The 16,737-nt window shown below is 39.1% G+C and overlaps 1 protein-coding gene across 3 annotated transcripts in view; it reads right to left on the reverse strand.

The window, feature by feature from the left end:
* The window catches only part of APBA2 (amyloid beta precursor protein binding family A member 2), an 82,702-nt gene that overhangs the window by 10,931 nt on the left and 55,034 nt on the right, over positions 1–16,737 (reverse strand). For 2 of the 3 annotated variants that reach the window (XR_009419415.1, XM_059482176.1), the window contains exons 3-9: positions 16,145–16,225; positions 14,932–14,968; positions 10,136–10,281; positions 8,784–8,819; positions 7,141–7,227; positions 3,426–3,611; positions 622–801 (exon numbers count right to left, since the gene is read on the reverse strand). Coding sequence is in view for 2 of the 3 variants with exons in the window: in XM_059482176.1 (XP_059338159.1) it covers positions 622–801; positions 3,426–3,611; positions 7,141–7,227; positions 8,784–8,819; positions 10,136–10,281; positions 14,932–14,968; positions 16,145–16,225 (753 nt within the window). In the remaining variant the exon portion in view is untranslated. The remainder of the gene's footprint in view (positions 1–621; positions 802–3,425; positions 3,612–7,140; positions 7,228–8,783; positions 8,820–10,135; positions 10,282–14,931; positions 14,969–16,144; positions 16,226–16,737) is intronic. The other variant, XM_059482177.1, reaches the window with a different exon arrangement.

The following is a 16,737-nucleotide window of genomic DNA, read 5'->3' on the forward strand; positions in this document are numbered from 1 at the left end:
TCTCAGGGCTTGTCTGTCCTTTTCAGGCAAGGATCTCTTAATGATTATTACCATTATTATTGTTATTAATATTGTTAATTATTGAATATACTCGTGCCTAGCATGTATGATGCCTTCTCCTGAGCTGTCAGTAACCACAGCACAGCTAACACCTATAAAGTGGAGCAAGAGTTTAAGTAGAGAACATGTTCTTGAGGCAAATACAGGGAATTATTTCCTCTCAAATGTGGAATGACAGGGAATGCTGATGGCCAGCTGACTTCTGCTGAAGTTATCTTTTGCAGAAAACCACAACTCTGCCAGCTCTTTCTGTGTCAGTGCTTAGGTGAAACATAAAATCACCTTACACTGTGTACTGTGAATAGCACAGAGCTTATCTAGCTCAGATGTAAATGTACTTTATTACTGTTCTTATCAATGGAAACAGAAAGACCCTGAACATGAAAACAAGAAATCCTAATAACACATAAAGCTGGTTTTAGTACACAGGACTGATGAAGGACACATCTTGAAACAGTAATATCATCTTTAAAAATGCAAAAAAAAAATATTTTTGAGAATATTTCTTTTACTCTGAAAAAAATTGGATCAATTTGAAATGAAAATCCAAATCTAGTCTACCTCTTTGCAGTTTTCTGAATTGGAGAAGTGTATGAGATCATCGTTGTACATCTCCTGGGTGTTGATGATGTCACTGTATTCTTTCTGACTGAGATCCTCTGGGTTAATTCCGTTGGCTCTTAAAAACTCTTGGTAAGCCACACTGAAAGCCTGACCAATTGACTGAGCTATGAGCTGTGCCTAAAATGTAGAAAAAAGCAGCTCAGAGAAAGGACAGATCAACAGTTTAGCAATGAAATCACAAGAAACCAGGAGAGAGATTGGATTTTAAGACAGAATCAAAATAAGGATCCTGCAAAGTTTCTGCATTAGCATGGATATAAAGTCATTTTAAGGTCTGCTGTACAGAAAGAACCCATTCCATCCAAAATCAAATTGCAAGCTCCATTAAAACCCCCTGCTGCTGTCCCCTGCTCAGTACTCTGCAGCAGCAAGCAGCCATTTGCCGCCCATGCCCTGTTCCAGTGGGCACTGGAGAGGCCTGGCTGCAGCAGAGCTGTGGAAGGGAGCACAGGCTGCCTGCAGGGCTGAGGGGAGCAGGGATGCTCTGCCTGCATCCCTGGCTGTGGTGGCTCTGGCTGTGGTGTCACCTGCTTGCCCCTGCCTTTGCAGGACTGAAAGCACAGCTCCAACACAGCCATCTGCTCCCCTGCTCCTGCCACAGTGCCTGTGCCGGCAGCCAGGGACACCCCTGCTTACCCACTGCACATCCAGGGCAGTGCTCCCGTTAACGCCTCGACCAGCAGCGGCAGGGAGCGCTTCAGGAGTGCAGCCAGAGCCGCCATTAAAGCCTGCTAATGTTGAGAACACCCATTCAAAAGCCCCCGTCTCTCTTAAATTTTGGAGCACTTAACTGCACTTTCCACTAGATGGCAAGGGAACACAGAGAAACAGAGATCAGTAAAAGGAATGTGTAGTCACTTTTTCTACATTTGAATTATGGTTTTCTTACTCTGGGTTTACTGCATCTCATAGGAGAATGCTATTTTGAGTTTTTTATGTTTTTGGATCATCACTTGTGTGGTCATTGGGGCATATGAGTAGCTCCTGAAGATATGAGACATTAATTGCACCTTACATGCCCTAAAAATATTACTAATCAAACCTGTATTCTGAAAATGCAACACAGTTTCTTAGACAGTCAGTATCTTTTAAATGCATTTCAAATGCATGGGGTTTTCTGGCCATTATAAATCTGTATCTTCTTACAATCTATTGATCAAGTGTTTTCTTTGATGCTAAAAGGTTGTTTCTGTATTTCATTTGTGCTGCTGTACACAAAAGCACCAATCTGCTTGACTGGAAATGACTTTAGAAAATCAAGGACACCAGTCACAAATTGTTTCTTCAATTTTTAAAGCATATTTTCAAGTCTTTATACTAGAGGTTTGTACAGAATCATACAATATGCTGAGCTGGAAGGGACCCATCAGGATCAAGTCCAACTCCTGGCTCTGCACAGGACTTCCCCAAAATTCCAGCCTGTGTGCCTGAGAGCATTGTCCAAATGCTTCTTGAGCTGATCCAGGCTTGGTGCTATGACCACTGCCCTGGGCAGTATGGTAGTGCAGAGGTCACTCAGGACATTTTCATATCATTCCATTATTAAAGTTCATCACTCATTACTGAGTCCTTCTGATCTCCATTGCCACTGCTTTCTCTGTAGTTCGCCCTCTGCTTTTGCCTTCATTCTACCTTCCCAAAGCCAACAGCTCCAGATGTCATGCTCTGTTCTATTGCTGCCAGTAACAGCCAGTTCTTACATCTTAATTACATCTCTATCTCTGAGCTCTTATGAAAGCATTATGCACAACTTAGAGATAATGTAATTAAGTTGCTTGAAAAGGTTATCCAAGCAAAGCTGTGACAGAGCTGAGCTAACTGGGTCTCAGAACAACCTCAGTCTAGAACTCTAACCTTTAGACAATGCCATTTCTCCTTCACGGGCCTAATTGCTTTAAAATAATGAAAATGGATTGCTTAACTCAGAATATATGCAACCTCTGAGTTATGACTGTCTGACCCAAAGAACTCCATTATTTTTTAATTGGTATTATATCTAAATATATACCTAGAAGTTATATCTATAATTGTTCCTATAATAACAGTGACGACAAATACTTTGTACTGCCTCTTACTGCCAAGTTAGAAACAGAACAAATTTTGCTTTTTCTGTTTTACTGGCTTGGTATATTTTTCCATAAATGTTTTAGGTTGAAGTCCCTTCTCTGCCACTTCGGACAGAAGCACCTAATTTATTACAATCCCAAACCCAGATATACAACAGCAGTAAAGCAAGGTTATCTTCTTTTGTCACAGGAGGTATGGGATGGCACATCAGCACTTTTCACAACAGTGAAACAGGATGTACAGCAGAGATGGACAGAATTCTATGATTCTATAGAAAAATTCTAATTTGTAATCTTTGCTAGGGATGAAGAAAGAGAACTGAAAAATAAACAGCTGAATGTGTTCCTAAACACCAAAGGATCAAGTGGCATGTTTGAGAGTACATACAACTAGAGGTCAGCAGCCACAAGGAACCAGGACTGGGTAGAGGGCAGCCAAGGCAGTAGAAGGGACTTGGCTTCAGTTAAGAAGAAGTCCAGAATGGTTCCAGCTCATTCCAAGTGCCTGGAGGCACATATGTGTCATTTTGTGCCAACCCACTGGACAAAAGGAAATAATCCAGGATGAACGATCAGTTTGATATCCCACAGGTTAACTTTGCCCGTGAATGGCCATTGACTTCAGAGCTCTCTCCATGACCTACATTGTTTAAATGAATGGATCCATTTACTTACATCCTCTGACTCAAAGACGTGGCAGATCATTTTGTACTGCTTCTTGCCCTCCTGGGCGCCGGGGGTGGTCTCGATGCAGTCCTGGGAGGCGGAGCGGGGCATGCGGCGCCGCGCCATCAGCACCACGATGTTGCCGATGTCGGCGATGTAGGAGATGGTGCGCAGCGCGTGGTCCATCATGGTTTCCTGCACACAGCAAGGACAAACAGAGCAGTTCTGCATGCCTGCTGCTCTCCTGCAAATACTGCAGCTGCCCTCTGCTTGACAGCCTGCTGCTGGAGAAAGACAAAAGCTACAGAAGCACTTCCTATGGGCCCAGACTGGATATTCCCTCCAGTCAAAGGGAAGCAGAGCAGCTGTCCAAGGCATTGGCTTCAATGGAACTGTTACCTAAGCAAATTCAATATGGTTGCTGCTGTAAAGGAAGAATGAAGAGCTATGCTGCTGTTTTACATTCATTTTCATGCTGTTGGAAAATTATGTTATTCCTTTACATATTTTGCTGTTGTTAGGATGAACTGTACTTAAGGAAATAGAAAGGGCACACCTGAAATCTGCTTCTGGCTGGGGTCACTGATCAGTTTGGAGAGTTTTTCCAGGTTTTATCTATTGCTCAAACTAGAAGCAACCAGAAGCATAATAGTTATACTGATCAAACTAGTTGAGGATGTGTCCTGACCATCCCTGTCCCTCACCTTAATAGCTAAAAGCATCCACCAAATTCCATCTTAATTGCAACAAAAACAAGTGGTACAAGTTAATTCACAATTTTAATAATTTATATAAGCAGCAGCATTCTTTATGTAAACAGCTTGGCACTAGTTTAGCATCAGTTGAACAATTTTCTAAGGCCTAAGGAAGAAGGATTGTTCTTCAAGTCAACCAAAGTAATTGTTTTAAGAATTTCAGTACAATTTAACTTGACAGACAAAGCTACAAATTACTGTTGTTTCTTAGAACCACTTGTCTTGCTGAAGATAATCACTACCCATAAAATTATTGTAATGATTCTTCTCAGGCTTGAAATAATGCTTATCCCTAACCTATGAAAAGTAATGATGGTTAAGAGATGGCTTGAGGAGTGTCTCTAAGGGCTGCAGGGGCTCAGGAGGATTTACAGCACTTCTGTCAGAATGGAAAAATGTTTTATAATGGACATGTCTCAGCAGGATGCTGGGAGCTCTGCAGAGATAAGAGATAATTGCTTTTCAGCAGTGTGCACCAAGTATTGTGTAAGGGTGTAATCATACATGCAGTGTGCACAAGAGTGAATGCATTGGGAAAATGAAGGCATTTCATCTCACCTGCCAAGAAAGCCTTTCTGCCCATATCATCACACAGAGGTTACTTAAATGGTTTGAGTTTTTTTATTTTCCCCTTGTAGGGGTGAAAGCAATCATTCCTCCATCCCTCCCACATTTTTCCTGTTAAGAGTAAGGCAAATACTATCTGGTGACTGTAAATATGAGTTTACTTTTGACTTAGTTGTGACTTGACTTTTTCCTTTGTCTCTCCATATTCCACTGTACTCAATTTTCCATTACCAATATCTTTTTCACCCCTCTCCTTTATTACTTTCCCATAAATCCCTCCTGTCTATTTGCCTCTCTCCTTTCCTTTATCCCTTTTTCAGTCCTATCCAGTCCATCCTTGTTGTCCTTATATTTATCCTTAGCAATTCAGCCTCTCTCAGGCTTTTCTGAAGCCATTGTTCTCTTCTCCTGTCTAGATTGCCCTTTCTCAGATTCTCCCTTCTTTCCCATGGAATTCTTTCAGAATCTTGTTTGTTGCTTCTCTTGAAACCCAAAGAGCAGCTGAAGGAAAAAACCTAAGCATTCCTCCAAGCTTTAAAGTGCTGTACTCCTGTGGGAGTGTGAAGACAGCCTAATGAGTCAGGCGATTTAGTGGAGTCAGTCGTGCACCAGAGGCTCTGCACATCCACATTTGTGAGCTCTACATCTTTATTTTTCTTTCTTCATTTTACCAGCTTCTCTTCACTGACTGAGCAAGAAGCTGGGAGAGGCTGCTGTGGCTTCTGCTGGTTTGGGGCAGCGAGTGCAACCCACAAAGCTGTGGCACAGGGAAGAATTCCTGTCCTATCAACAAGGCACGTGGGCAAACATAAGGCAGCTCCTACTTCATCCCTACTAACCTGGTGCTTGATGGCTGAATGTATTCAGCAACTAAATGCATAAACACCCAGGAATGGCAGGGGTGCCATTTCCTTGTGCTGTTCAGGGCAACACAATCACCACTGCTGGCTCTCTTCCAGCCCAGGAATGCACCTGACTGGTGTTGCTCAGCATTTTGAACCTTGCTGCATGTCATTTCCTGAATGGGAATTTTACATTTTCATTCAGCTGTTGCCTCACGTGAGCTGTACAACACTACAGATGGATTAAAACACATGGCATGCTGCAGAAACAGGGTTTATGTAATTGATAAAGCCCTGAAAGTACAGATTGTCTCTGGCAGCTGCCACCCCAGCTGAAATAGACCCATGGTAATTATACCAGCCAGGACCTTCACTAGCACTGAAAAGTGTTACCAAGCCAAAAATGCTAAAAAGTCATGGGAATATTTCTGTTATAGCTCTTTGAAAGACATAGTGTAAAAAGAAACACAAACAAAACCAAACCAGCAAACAAAAACACAAACAAAACCCCAGGGAAAACACTAGAGAGCTTGGAATTAGAACAATTTCCACTATTACTATTTTCATCTGGTTGAGCAGCTCAGACATTAGACACCACTTATGATGGAGCATCACCACAAATCTCAGGGGATCAGAAGAGTAAGATGCCAGTTCCTTTGACAGTTTGTGGGCTACTTCAAAGGACCTTTCCTTTTTTTTTTTAATTGGTGTTCAGCTGAAATGCTGAACTATTTAAAGTAAGAAGAGTGATTTCCACTAAGACTAATCCTTACTCAACAGACACTGTACCTGTTAACTGCCATACATTCCAGCTATAAACTGTAGCTCTTCATTTATCAATAACATCCCCTAAACAAAAGAAAACTTGACATGATTTACTTCTGACAAAATGTTGCTAAAAATGCCCTTTTCAATGCCTCTCATAAGAATGAAAATTTGAAGACTTCCTGTATGATCAAAGTTATGAGATCTTGTGAGATTACTAAATATTGGATCCATGTATAAATTATATGTATTTAGTTGTAAATTCCTCAAAACCTCCTTTTGATGAAGATCACCTCTTGTTGAATAGACAAGCATTCCGAGAAGATGAGGCTGGTCATTGCTGTGCTCTCCAAATGCTGCTTTTATATGAACCATTAATAATTTACCTTAGTCAATAGGATGGTGGCTCAGATGTGATTTATGGAAAAAAATTGAGATGAAATGTTACAAATGGCAGGATATGAATGGCTTAGTCAAAGCAGCAAATGACTTCCCTGTTGGACTGTAAATCTGAAGCTGTTCCAGAGGAGTGGTGTACATGCATTCTGAAAGGCTGTTGAATTTTTTTTTGAATTGAGTTGAATTATAGCTCAATTATAGCAACATGCAGACATCTTCCAACACATCAAATAAGCAAAGCAGGTGTCAGTCTTGTCAGTCTATTGGCAAGTGTTAGAACAATAGGAGCTCTTTCTGAATACCTGAATTTATCCAGGTTCAATAAAGTGTCCCACTAACTGTGTAAGAGCACAATCTAACTCAACATTATTCTCCAAGAGTTTAAATCCAACTTACCTGTGTGTCTGCATTTAGAACTTTGATCCTCTGTGTGGAGATGAACAGATCCACTTCAGTCAAGGCTTGGGAATCTCCCTCTGAGGTCTAAAAGATAAATGATGTTTTACAAGAGAATTTTTAATTTTCAGAATGACAAATTCATGGACTGCTTCAAGCATAATGTGATGTGAGACAACTGCACTTAAAACTATTACAGAGCTGGCTATTCAAAGGTGTTTCTAAAGACATGCAAAGAGTACATTTATTGCATAGACAGAGTGAAGCCTACTCTGATATTCTGGGTAAGAGAGAATTTTGGAGCCTGTGGGACTGACAGCTCAAGCATTAAAATTCTCTATTTATATGAAAACAGGTGAAAAAGTATGGCTGGTTTTTCTTTACTTTCTCACTGATGCACTTCAGTGCTTGAGGCACCAGACTTGAGAAAGTAGGAGAACTGAGAAGGTGACTTAGTTCCCATCAGCTGTTTAGGCCTTGCCACCTTCAGTGAGCTCACCCAAAAAAGTGCAAACTGATGCTCAGTGCTGTGGTGGGATTTAGGACTTTTTTTTTTTTTTAGTTTTTCCTAGAAAATAAAGAACCAAGCACTGAACTAACGTTTCTCTCATATCACAGAAGGCCATCAGGGTATGACCTCAGCTGCTTCTGAGCACTGCTCACTAGGGAAACACTTCCATACCCCATCAGAGGGCATGGTCACAGAGCAAGAGGGATCATTACAATGTAATGCCAGGCTCCAATGTGAGTCCTGGCTCTGTCCACTTGAGAAAACAGGAGAAGAGGTGGCAAAGCAGCTGCTACCTCTCACTGAAGCATTGTCCAAGTGCTGCCCTTGTTCTTTAGTCCAGCAGGAACATATGGATTCCTGCAGGCTGCTTGGGCACAGGGACCACTGCAGCTGGTATTGAGCAGCACCTGTGGCAGCAGCCTCAGAATAAAATGGCCACAGATTGTCTCAGCCTGGGCTAAAGGCAGGCACCAGTCTCCAGGTCAGACACTGGCTCATGATGAGAATTATGTATTTGCTAATCCTTTTTGGAGTTATAAAGGCTTAGCTATGCCTATAATTCATTTAGATTAATTTTATTCTAATTATCTTCCAGCAAAACACAAAGCAAGCACATACTTTGGCAGATACTACTTGTATTGATTCCATCCTTATGGTGATATTTTTGTCATCTGTATTTAGTTATTTGAAGTATTGTTTTTAACAGTGCAATGTTTCCTGTATGAATTGTTCCAGCTACTATGTGGTGAATTTATTTTGGTTTTAAATATCAACAATAACAATAAATATACAGTAAGTCACAGGCACAGGAAGAACATCTTACTGCTTTGGTTAGTAAAATCAAAATAAGCATTGCATTCAAAAACATCTCCCAGATAACAATGGCTGTGCATCTGCAGTAAACAAATCACAGGTATTCAGCAGGAGAAGGGCAGCAGACAGGCACTCCAGCAAATGAACAACGAAGAAAATGAGTTCATTTTACTCCATTCACTATTCTACTGCAGACCAAAGAAGAAACCAAAATGACAACTTTATGAGGATCTGTAATGAAAGACATGACACGCCATGGAAAACAAGGACAACAAAAATGTAAGTAAACATTAGCATTCAAGAAAAACAGTTTACACACCGCTTTTTTCTTGATTTTAGCCGCCTTTTGCATCCTCTGAGGAGCAGCATAAAAAAAAGAATGCAGACAGATGTACACAAAGGGAAAGAGAAAACACAGTGTGGGAAGTCAGGAAAACTTGGACTGTGAATCCAGACTGCTGAAAATTAAAAAACTGGGAGCAGTGGGGGAATGATGTGCAAGAGAGAAAGATTTGTTTATACTTTATGCAGTTCTCAAGCATAATTGGATTTCATGGCATTGTGCACATTCACAATTGATTACAAAAGAATTGGTACTAAAGTGTTGTCTGTTATCAGCTGCTCCCAACACTTATCCTGCCAAATTTACAGCAGTCAAAAAGGGCAGCACATGCATCTTAAACCCAAGGTTTTGTCTTCATGTTGATCACACGTCTACATGTATCTGTTGAACAAAACACAGCTCAAGCCCCCTGCCATGACTGTCTAGAGCAGTCAGGTACCCCTGACAGATTGGGGTTGGTATTAATACATACAACAGTTTTTAGGGAGTTAATTGCAATCAACAATTACTTACTGTAACTTGAGATATCACAATATGCTAAATAGAAACAGAAAGGTTTGGAAAGTTTAAAGAACTGGACCTTTCTTGCATTCCACTTCTTTCTAAATGCTAAATCAATTATCAGTCATGACAATCTCTTGTAAGTGGCCTTTCCAAACTTGTTCTCTTCAAAACCATGCAAATTTTAGCAATTAAATATTTCATTGACTATGCACATACTTTTTCTCCTAATATTTAAATCTGCCTTTAATAGTGTGTTTATTCAGATGAGATATTTACAGCAGAAGTAAAATAACTTCTAAAAATCTACTACTTAGATTCTTAATCAAAATACTATTTTCTTTACAGAGCTCTATGAAGCAGTCTATGATACATTATTACAAAGAAATTGTTCACTGTAAATAACACAAATCCAAACACAATAGCAATGAATATTCTTGTCCTAAAAAGTAATAATATAAGTAATAATATTGAGACTTTCTCAATTTGTACTAAGTTAAAGGAAGTAATAACAGAAGAGTAAAACCACGGTCAAAAAAATACCCCAGTGCTTTGCCACTGGAATATTTTCTAATTGCAATTTGCAATTTGTCTCTCTTGAATTTGTTAAACAGGTTCCAAAGAATTTTGAATAGACTCCAGAATAATTTCTATTTTGCTGTATGAATTTTTAACAGCAAGCACTGTAACCTAATGGTATTCACAATACTGATGTATACTTACCTAACTGCACCTCAGGAGAGGTTTGAGGCTGCAGATCCTGCAGCACTGAGGGATCAGCTGTTAAAGGATCAGAGAGTATTGTAGAGGCCAGGAGGATGCCCTACCTTGACCCTGCTCACTGCCTCCTGGGCCTGCATCATACGGATGTTTTTGGAGGGGTTGCGCTCGGACAGCAGCTGGGTGGAGCCCAGGTAATTGGCTGCAAAGATGATTCCATCAATGAGGTCCTCAGGTTCACAAGGCCCTGGAACTGACAGGAGGCATTTATGGTTACTGCCTTTCTAAGGAGTGGGGAGGTGAGAAATTGAGTAAAGACATTGAGGCTTGAACAACCTTTCTAATTCTGGGACTGTGCTCACCATCCTCTTTATTCAGCTGTTAAGCTTTACATCCAACTTGATTAGATTGACAGTAAGGAACAGTCATTCCAGAGTCTGGCTGAAATCTCTTTATACTGAACATTTTTTATGCCTCAACAGTTTTATAAAAGAAATGTGCTTTGAGCTAGATCCACTTGATGACCTTCTAATGCATTTTTTTTAAGTATAAAAATCTTGTGTAAGGAGAAAAATGACACTGAAGGGGAATGTTAATTTTAAAAAAGGCTTATTGTTTGGTGTTCAATTTATTTATAATTAAGTCAATGTGGAAGATTATTATGTGGAAAGAATATATGGTATGCTATGCTGATTAAATGTACTGAAATAGTGGTTAAAACATGCATCTTTCAGTGAGCTTTCCTATCCTTCATATTCCCATTCTAATTTAGCAGAAGTCTTCCAACAGAATATAAACATGATTAAAATGAGTGACTCTCCTCTTTAGGCAGTGTTGCTGACACTTATTCATCCCTGCAGATCTCAAATCCACCTGCCAGAAATCTCAACCCCCAGCAAAAACCCACAGTCTTTGTGATTCAGGACTCAAGGTATACAAACATGTAGATATATATTTATAGCAGTCCTGTACTCTTCAGAGACATGACATTAACTAACAATGCTCGTACAAATGGGAGGGATTTGGTTTGCTATCAAACACCATTGTTTTAATCTTCATTATATACCACAGAACACATTTGATTTAGCTCACATCTGTACAAATCCAGTGATGGTTTAGATCTTCATTATAACTCAGAATAGAATTCTGTGGAATTTAAAATTTTTGAAGTATTGGGAAAGCATTAATAAATATCTTGATAATCTCCACTAGAAGTATGAAAACCCTCAAAGAAATCCTTGAGAAGCCAGTAATTTAGAAGTCAGTGAAACTCTTCATAAAGGCCAAGTCTTTCAAAAGCTCCAAAAACAATCCTTGTTCTTGCAGCCTTAATTCACTAAAAGAAATCAAAGGGAATGAAAATTCCACCAGAACTCTGCTCCTGTATCGCTGCTTTTCTGTGCTAATATCTCTGTACCATTATATTTTTCAGCAGATGGTGTGATTTGTATGGTGCCTTTTCTGATGGTGTTATTCATTTGTCTTTTCAGGTCTAGAATTTAGTCTCATACATCTGTACTTCTACAGCATGCAACATAATACTCATGTTGCATGATATTGACATCTTGTTTCAAGGGTAGCAGAGAGGGAAATTAATTAAGGACGTGAATTTAATGTTAAGGTAGCAAAACTTCATTAGATACCTGTATCAACACACTCACTCAAAATTAAAGTAGCTTTAATTTTGTTTTCTTTCATTCACTTCGGGCTAAGTAAATGAGGCTAAATTGAATCAAGATTGCTTTAACTCTGAAATAGGCTTACCCACATGTTTAAATCAGTTTAAGTAAACTCCCTTAGTAGGTAATTTAGATTAATTTTCTTGAAATGTTTGTGTCTGAAGACAAGTAAAACTGCAATTCTTTGTGCAAATTCTCATATAATCATTACTACATCGAGCAAAATGCCCAGGATATCTTTGGGGTCTGTGCAACCTATGGATGCTACAAAGGAAAAAACAATTTATTCTCATGTTTTGGCTGTTTGTGACAGCAATGGTGTTTTTAACTAATTTGTATAAAAAATAATCTAGGGTGTTAAATAATTTTATAATCATAGTGTTATTTATTTGGATTTTTTTAAAGACTGGGGCTTTTTTGGTTGGATGTCATTGGTTGTCTTTTCAGAGCTTTAAAAATGTTGTTTTGCAGAATCATTATAGTAGAAACAGTCAGCTACATCATGTATAAATCAGCAGCATGCAGAAAATGCTTACAGGGGTAGATAATAGAGAAAAAAAAAGACATGTTAGGCAGAAAACATTTCCAACATACATTTCCCATCATGAAGGCAATGTAAACAACTGCCAGGTAAAACAAGACATCTCTTGGAAGGATGGAATCGTGCTGAAAATTGCCAGGGTCAAATTGGGTCACCTGGGTGTTTTCTTCCCTTATCTCTGCCTGCTTTAAATAATGCAAAAATGCAGACTTGGCTGAGGTCCCAGCTCATCAGAGCACTTAAGCATGCCCTTGACTGCAAGTGTGTGCAAAGGCTTACTGATGAGGAAGGGAAGAAGGAACAGATTTCAAATGTGAAGGTTAGTTTGATGTGAGCAAAGATTGGAATTTTATGTTGCATATTAGTGCTTAAACATTAGATAACTATTTCTGAAAAATTTACCTGCAAATTCCTGCACTTGTCATGGCAATAGAGATTACTTGGTTTTCTGCTTGTCTATTAATGTAACAAGTATAAAGATAATTCTAGACTAAATGGACTATGTGGGAACATTTTTTAATTACTGTTTGTATTCATAAAATAAGAAAAAAGAAAACTCAATCAAAAAGAAATCAATAATTCAGCATAACAGAATTAGTTAATCTGTTAAGAATGCATTTTTACATCTGCCTAACATCACGTAAGCCAAGGAGTCAGACAGTATTTAGAGACTGCACTCTGAGCACAGAGCTCAGTTTCCTGCTGAACTATCAGAAGTCACTGAGACCTTGGGATGTGTGGCACTGCAGCAGATTTTTCATAAGGAATAAATGGACACAGGGCATAGATCACCTTCCAGAATGTCTATCTACTACTTCCATATTCTGGCTGACTTCTTTACTTCATCATGCTTGTTACTGTGTAAGGGAATAAGATTTATGGTGCTAGGACAGAGTGCAGAACAACCAGAACCACTGAACATAGAACTAATTACTCCTACAAGCATGTAGTGGTGGTACTACTACTAAAATAATTCTAACAGTAAAGGACATTTAGATACGATAGATTAAAAGATATTTTTTCTGCTTACATGGCATATGAAAAATATTATGTATTAATAGAAGTATAGATATAGCTGCTGTAGTTAAGGAGTCATGCTGAAAGTGCTTTAAAACAGAGTAGGAATATAAAACAGAATATGGCTGTGGTATTGCTGTCAAAACTCAGGGAACAGCAGCAGTGTTAGCTGGCAAAATCTTTTCTTATGTGCAGAAGGGTCCTGTACTTTTTGAGACTCTACATACAAATTAATAATAAAACCTGTGCTTTTCTCAGAGTTCAGAGAGCAGTCATGTAAGCTATCATAAGCTCCTAGTGAGCCATGTATTTATTTGTATTAGACAATGCTATATAATACCTGCAATAGAAAAAGCCTAATAGACAGCTTATCCTCACATACTGTCCCACTACAGAAAAAATCAGAGCAAGCAAAATGATTGAACTAAAAAAAGGTATTGTATTATATTATGTAAAGGGTATCCTGACCCCTTTCCAGCAGAGAAGTGAGCTGACTGGTATGTAAAGAAAAAGACATAACCTTTTTATCCCAGTAAAATTAAAATGTGCAGTTGTATCTGCAGCACCACAAGGGGGGAATTGTCTTGGCTGCTTTAAAGTTCTGTACCTGCTGGCCTTGCTTTGTGCCTGTCCACCATGCAATCAGCAGATGCTTATTACAAAGCATCAGCTTCCTTTCTTGTCTCTGCCACTCTTGGGAAATGTGTTTAAAGGTACCTCTATGTGGGGCCTGTTAGCCAGTACATGCCAAGTGTTCCATGTGATATCCCTCAGGTGTCAACCTGAAGGGGCAATCTTTGAACTTTCTTTAAGTAAATTACTGAAACAAAACATGCTTGTCAAGATGGTGAGATCAGGGAATAAAAGAAAAATGTGTTGGATATCCTAATATTATTCTAAATTGAATTAAGTTTTCCCTGAGCTGAGAACGACATTAGAAATTAAGTTTTTCACAATCTTTTAAGGCTTCTATTGTGTGTGTTCATGGCAGACCTGAAGGATCAGATTCTTGAAAATGTCCTACTGTCTTTTCTCACTTTACAGTGCAGTCATTTTCTTTGCAGGAAGAGCTGTGTGCATTTTCCCTGTGAAAGGTTTTTCAGCTGTCTGTTAATCAGAGAATGGTAATGTTTCTCAGTACAATCCTCTTTTATTTCTGTTCACCTGATTGTGCTAATAATTCTTTTTCAAACAGAATATATGTAATAGCACTGCAGAAGAGATTGAAGAAACATGTGAAAACTTTGCTCTCCTGAACAGAGGTTGGATTACCATTGTTTAGTCAGTATGGGAGAACATTTCCATTCGTGCTGACAGCAGAGGTTCCCAGAGTTTAATAATGGGCCCTGAAGAACACAGTGCTCTTACACATTCATAAACCTCCTCCTGGGGCCCACTGTTACACCCTTTATAACATATTCCAGATTTGTAGCTGTTCTTCATTTTCACCTGAATCCTTCTGGGAGCTCTACCTGCTCCTCCTTTTTTATTACCACCAGGCTCCCATTGCCATAAGGAGGGTGAAAATGTTAAATACTTCCATACTCAAACTTCTCAGCTGTGTTCTCTTGGGTTTGACTGGTTTTTAGAACTGTGATCTTTTATATATATTAAAGTATTTGCTTCCACTTCTTCCTACTTTAATTATGGATGATGTCAAACTTACCATCAACAAAACTTGGAAAGGAAGACACTTTCTTTGTCTGTTGAGAAATAAAAATGGTATAGCTGTAACAAAATAAGTTTCACACAACGAAGTGAATTGTTATTATATTTAAACAGGTGACCACTGTTTAAATATATGACCACTATTTAGGCACTGTTTAGCACACAACACATCACAGTTATTAACCCAACCTAACTGTTACACCGTGCTCTGTACTTAGGAGTCCCAAAGTACTTTAAGATCCCACCAAACAAAAAAATAAGGGGGGCAGAAGGAAGACCATGAAATGGCCTAGGAAGTCTGATGTCAAATGAACAATACAAACCAGCAATTCCCAATACAATCAGTTGCCTATTAGATCACATTGCCTATTAGTGATAGCCCAGATTTCCAATAAGAATATTTAACAATGTTTTACAAAGCAAGATTCTGGGTCTGTGAATGAAAAGAACTGTCCCTGACTGCTCAGTACATAGAATTACACTTAATCTTAGCAGGGGCCATAACAGTGTTCTTCTTAGGCTGCTGTCCCTAGAAGAGATACAGTCCTTCCATTCTTTGTTTTTTGCCAGCCTCCTCAGTTGTTCCCATTTCCAGGAAAGAAGCTGATTTCTCCATTATGGGAAAAGGCTTTAGAAATGTGCCTCTTCATTAATATAACAGGCTACAGGCTAAATATGTTATGGTTTAGAGATAAGAGACTTCTGCTTTTAAATCTCAATTTCATTTCATTGTGTCTAGCCCCAAGCACAACTCATTCTGCATTCTCAGATGTCTCCTTTGCTCCAGTCTTCAGTGACAGGAGCAGGTCTGTCTATCACTGTCTCTTCACAGCTGACTAAGCCAGGACTGACACTGGGAGGGGTGGGGGAGGAATGGAAGCAGAACACAATTTCCTTTGGATGCCACTTTTGCACTCCAATAACCCAAAAAGACAACTTCTGAAGTGTTCTCCCTACTCTGCATGTCATCAGAAAAATTTGGGCTTGAGTACATGCCATAGACAGTTACATAAAATGAATGAGGCAGCAAAAATTCATGGGTATAGTTCAAAGCCTTTTCAGAGTAGGCAGATATGGTATTTATTGTCAGTGCAGGAAAAGAAAGGGAGCTTAGGTTTGTGTGAGAGAGGGAGAAGGCTGACAGTGTGAGGGCTGCTGTCCCTGCTGGAAGCTGGCTGCAGGCAGCACCACTGGCAGCCCCAGGTACTTACCTCGGGGGGATTGTTGTTGTCAGCTGGGCCATTGAGGTCTGAACGCTGCTGCTTCCTGGGCTGCTCTAAACCATTGCACATCTGCAGGAAAAAAGAAAGGATTTCACATCCATTACTTATCTGAAGTTATTTATGTACAATCAGTATTCATTACTGGTACCAAAATATTATAATGTGATATAGCAGTTGGTATTTCCTACTGTAATTTAGCAAATATCAGTTTCACATAAAAATGTTAAGCTGTTTAATTATAATAAAGTATCTACTTTCATGTAAATAATAAGGCATTTCAATTATCATTAAGTAGCAGTTACGGTACTGATTTAAATATAAATTATTTTACGTCAGTGCAATTTTTTCATATGAAATTAAGTCAAATGCTATCATGTCCAAATAAATCAGAAAGCAAAGTCAGAATTTTTTAATGTGTTTATTCCCAGTATCGTACAAAGTCAAAACAGCCCTAATGGGCATCTCTGATGTGAAAAACAGAATTCTAGCACTGAATGTAGGATTCTGTTTGTAGGAGATACTTTGTGGTATTTCCTTCCTTGTGGGCCAAACAAATCTACAGGATGCTGGCAGTACAACCT

Source organism: Ammospiza nelsoni, chromosome 14, assembly GCF_027579445.1.
Source record: "Ammospiza nelsoni isolate bAmmNel1 chromosome 14, bAmmNel1.pri, whole genome shotgun sequence".
NCBI classification, from domain to species: Eukaryota; Metazoa; Chordata; class Aves; order Passeriformes; family Passerellidae; genus Ammospiza; species Ammospiza nelsoni.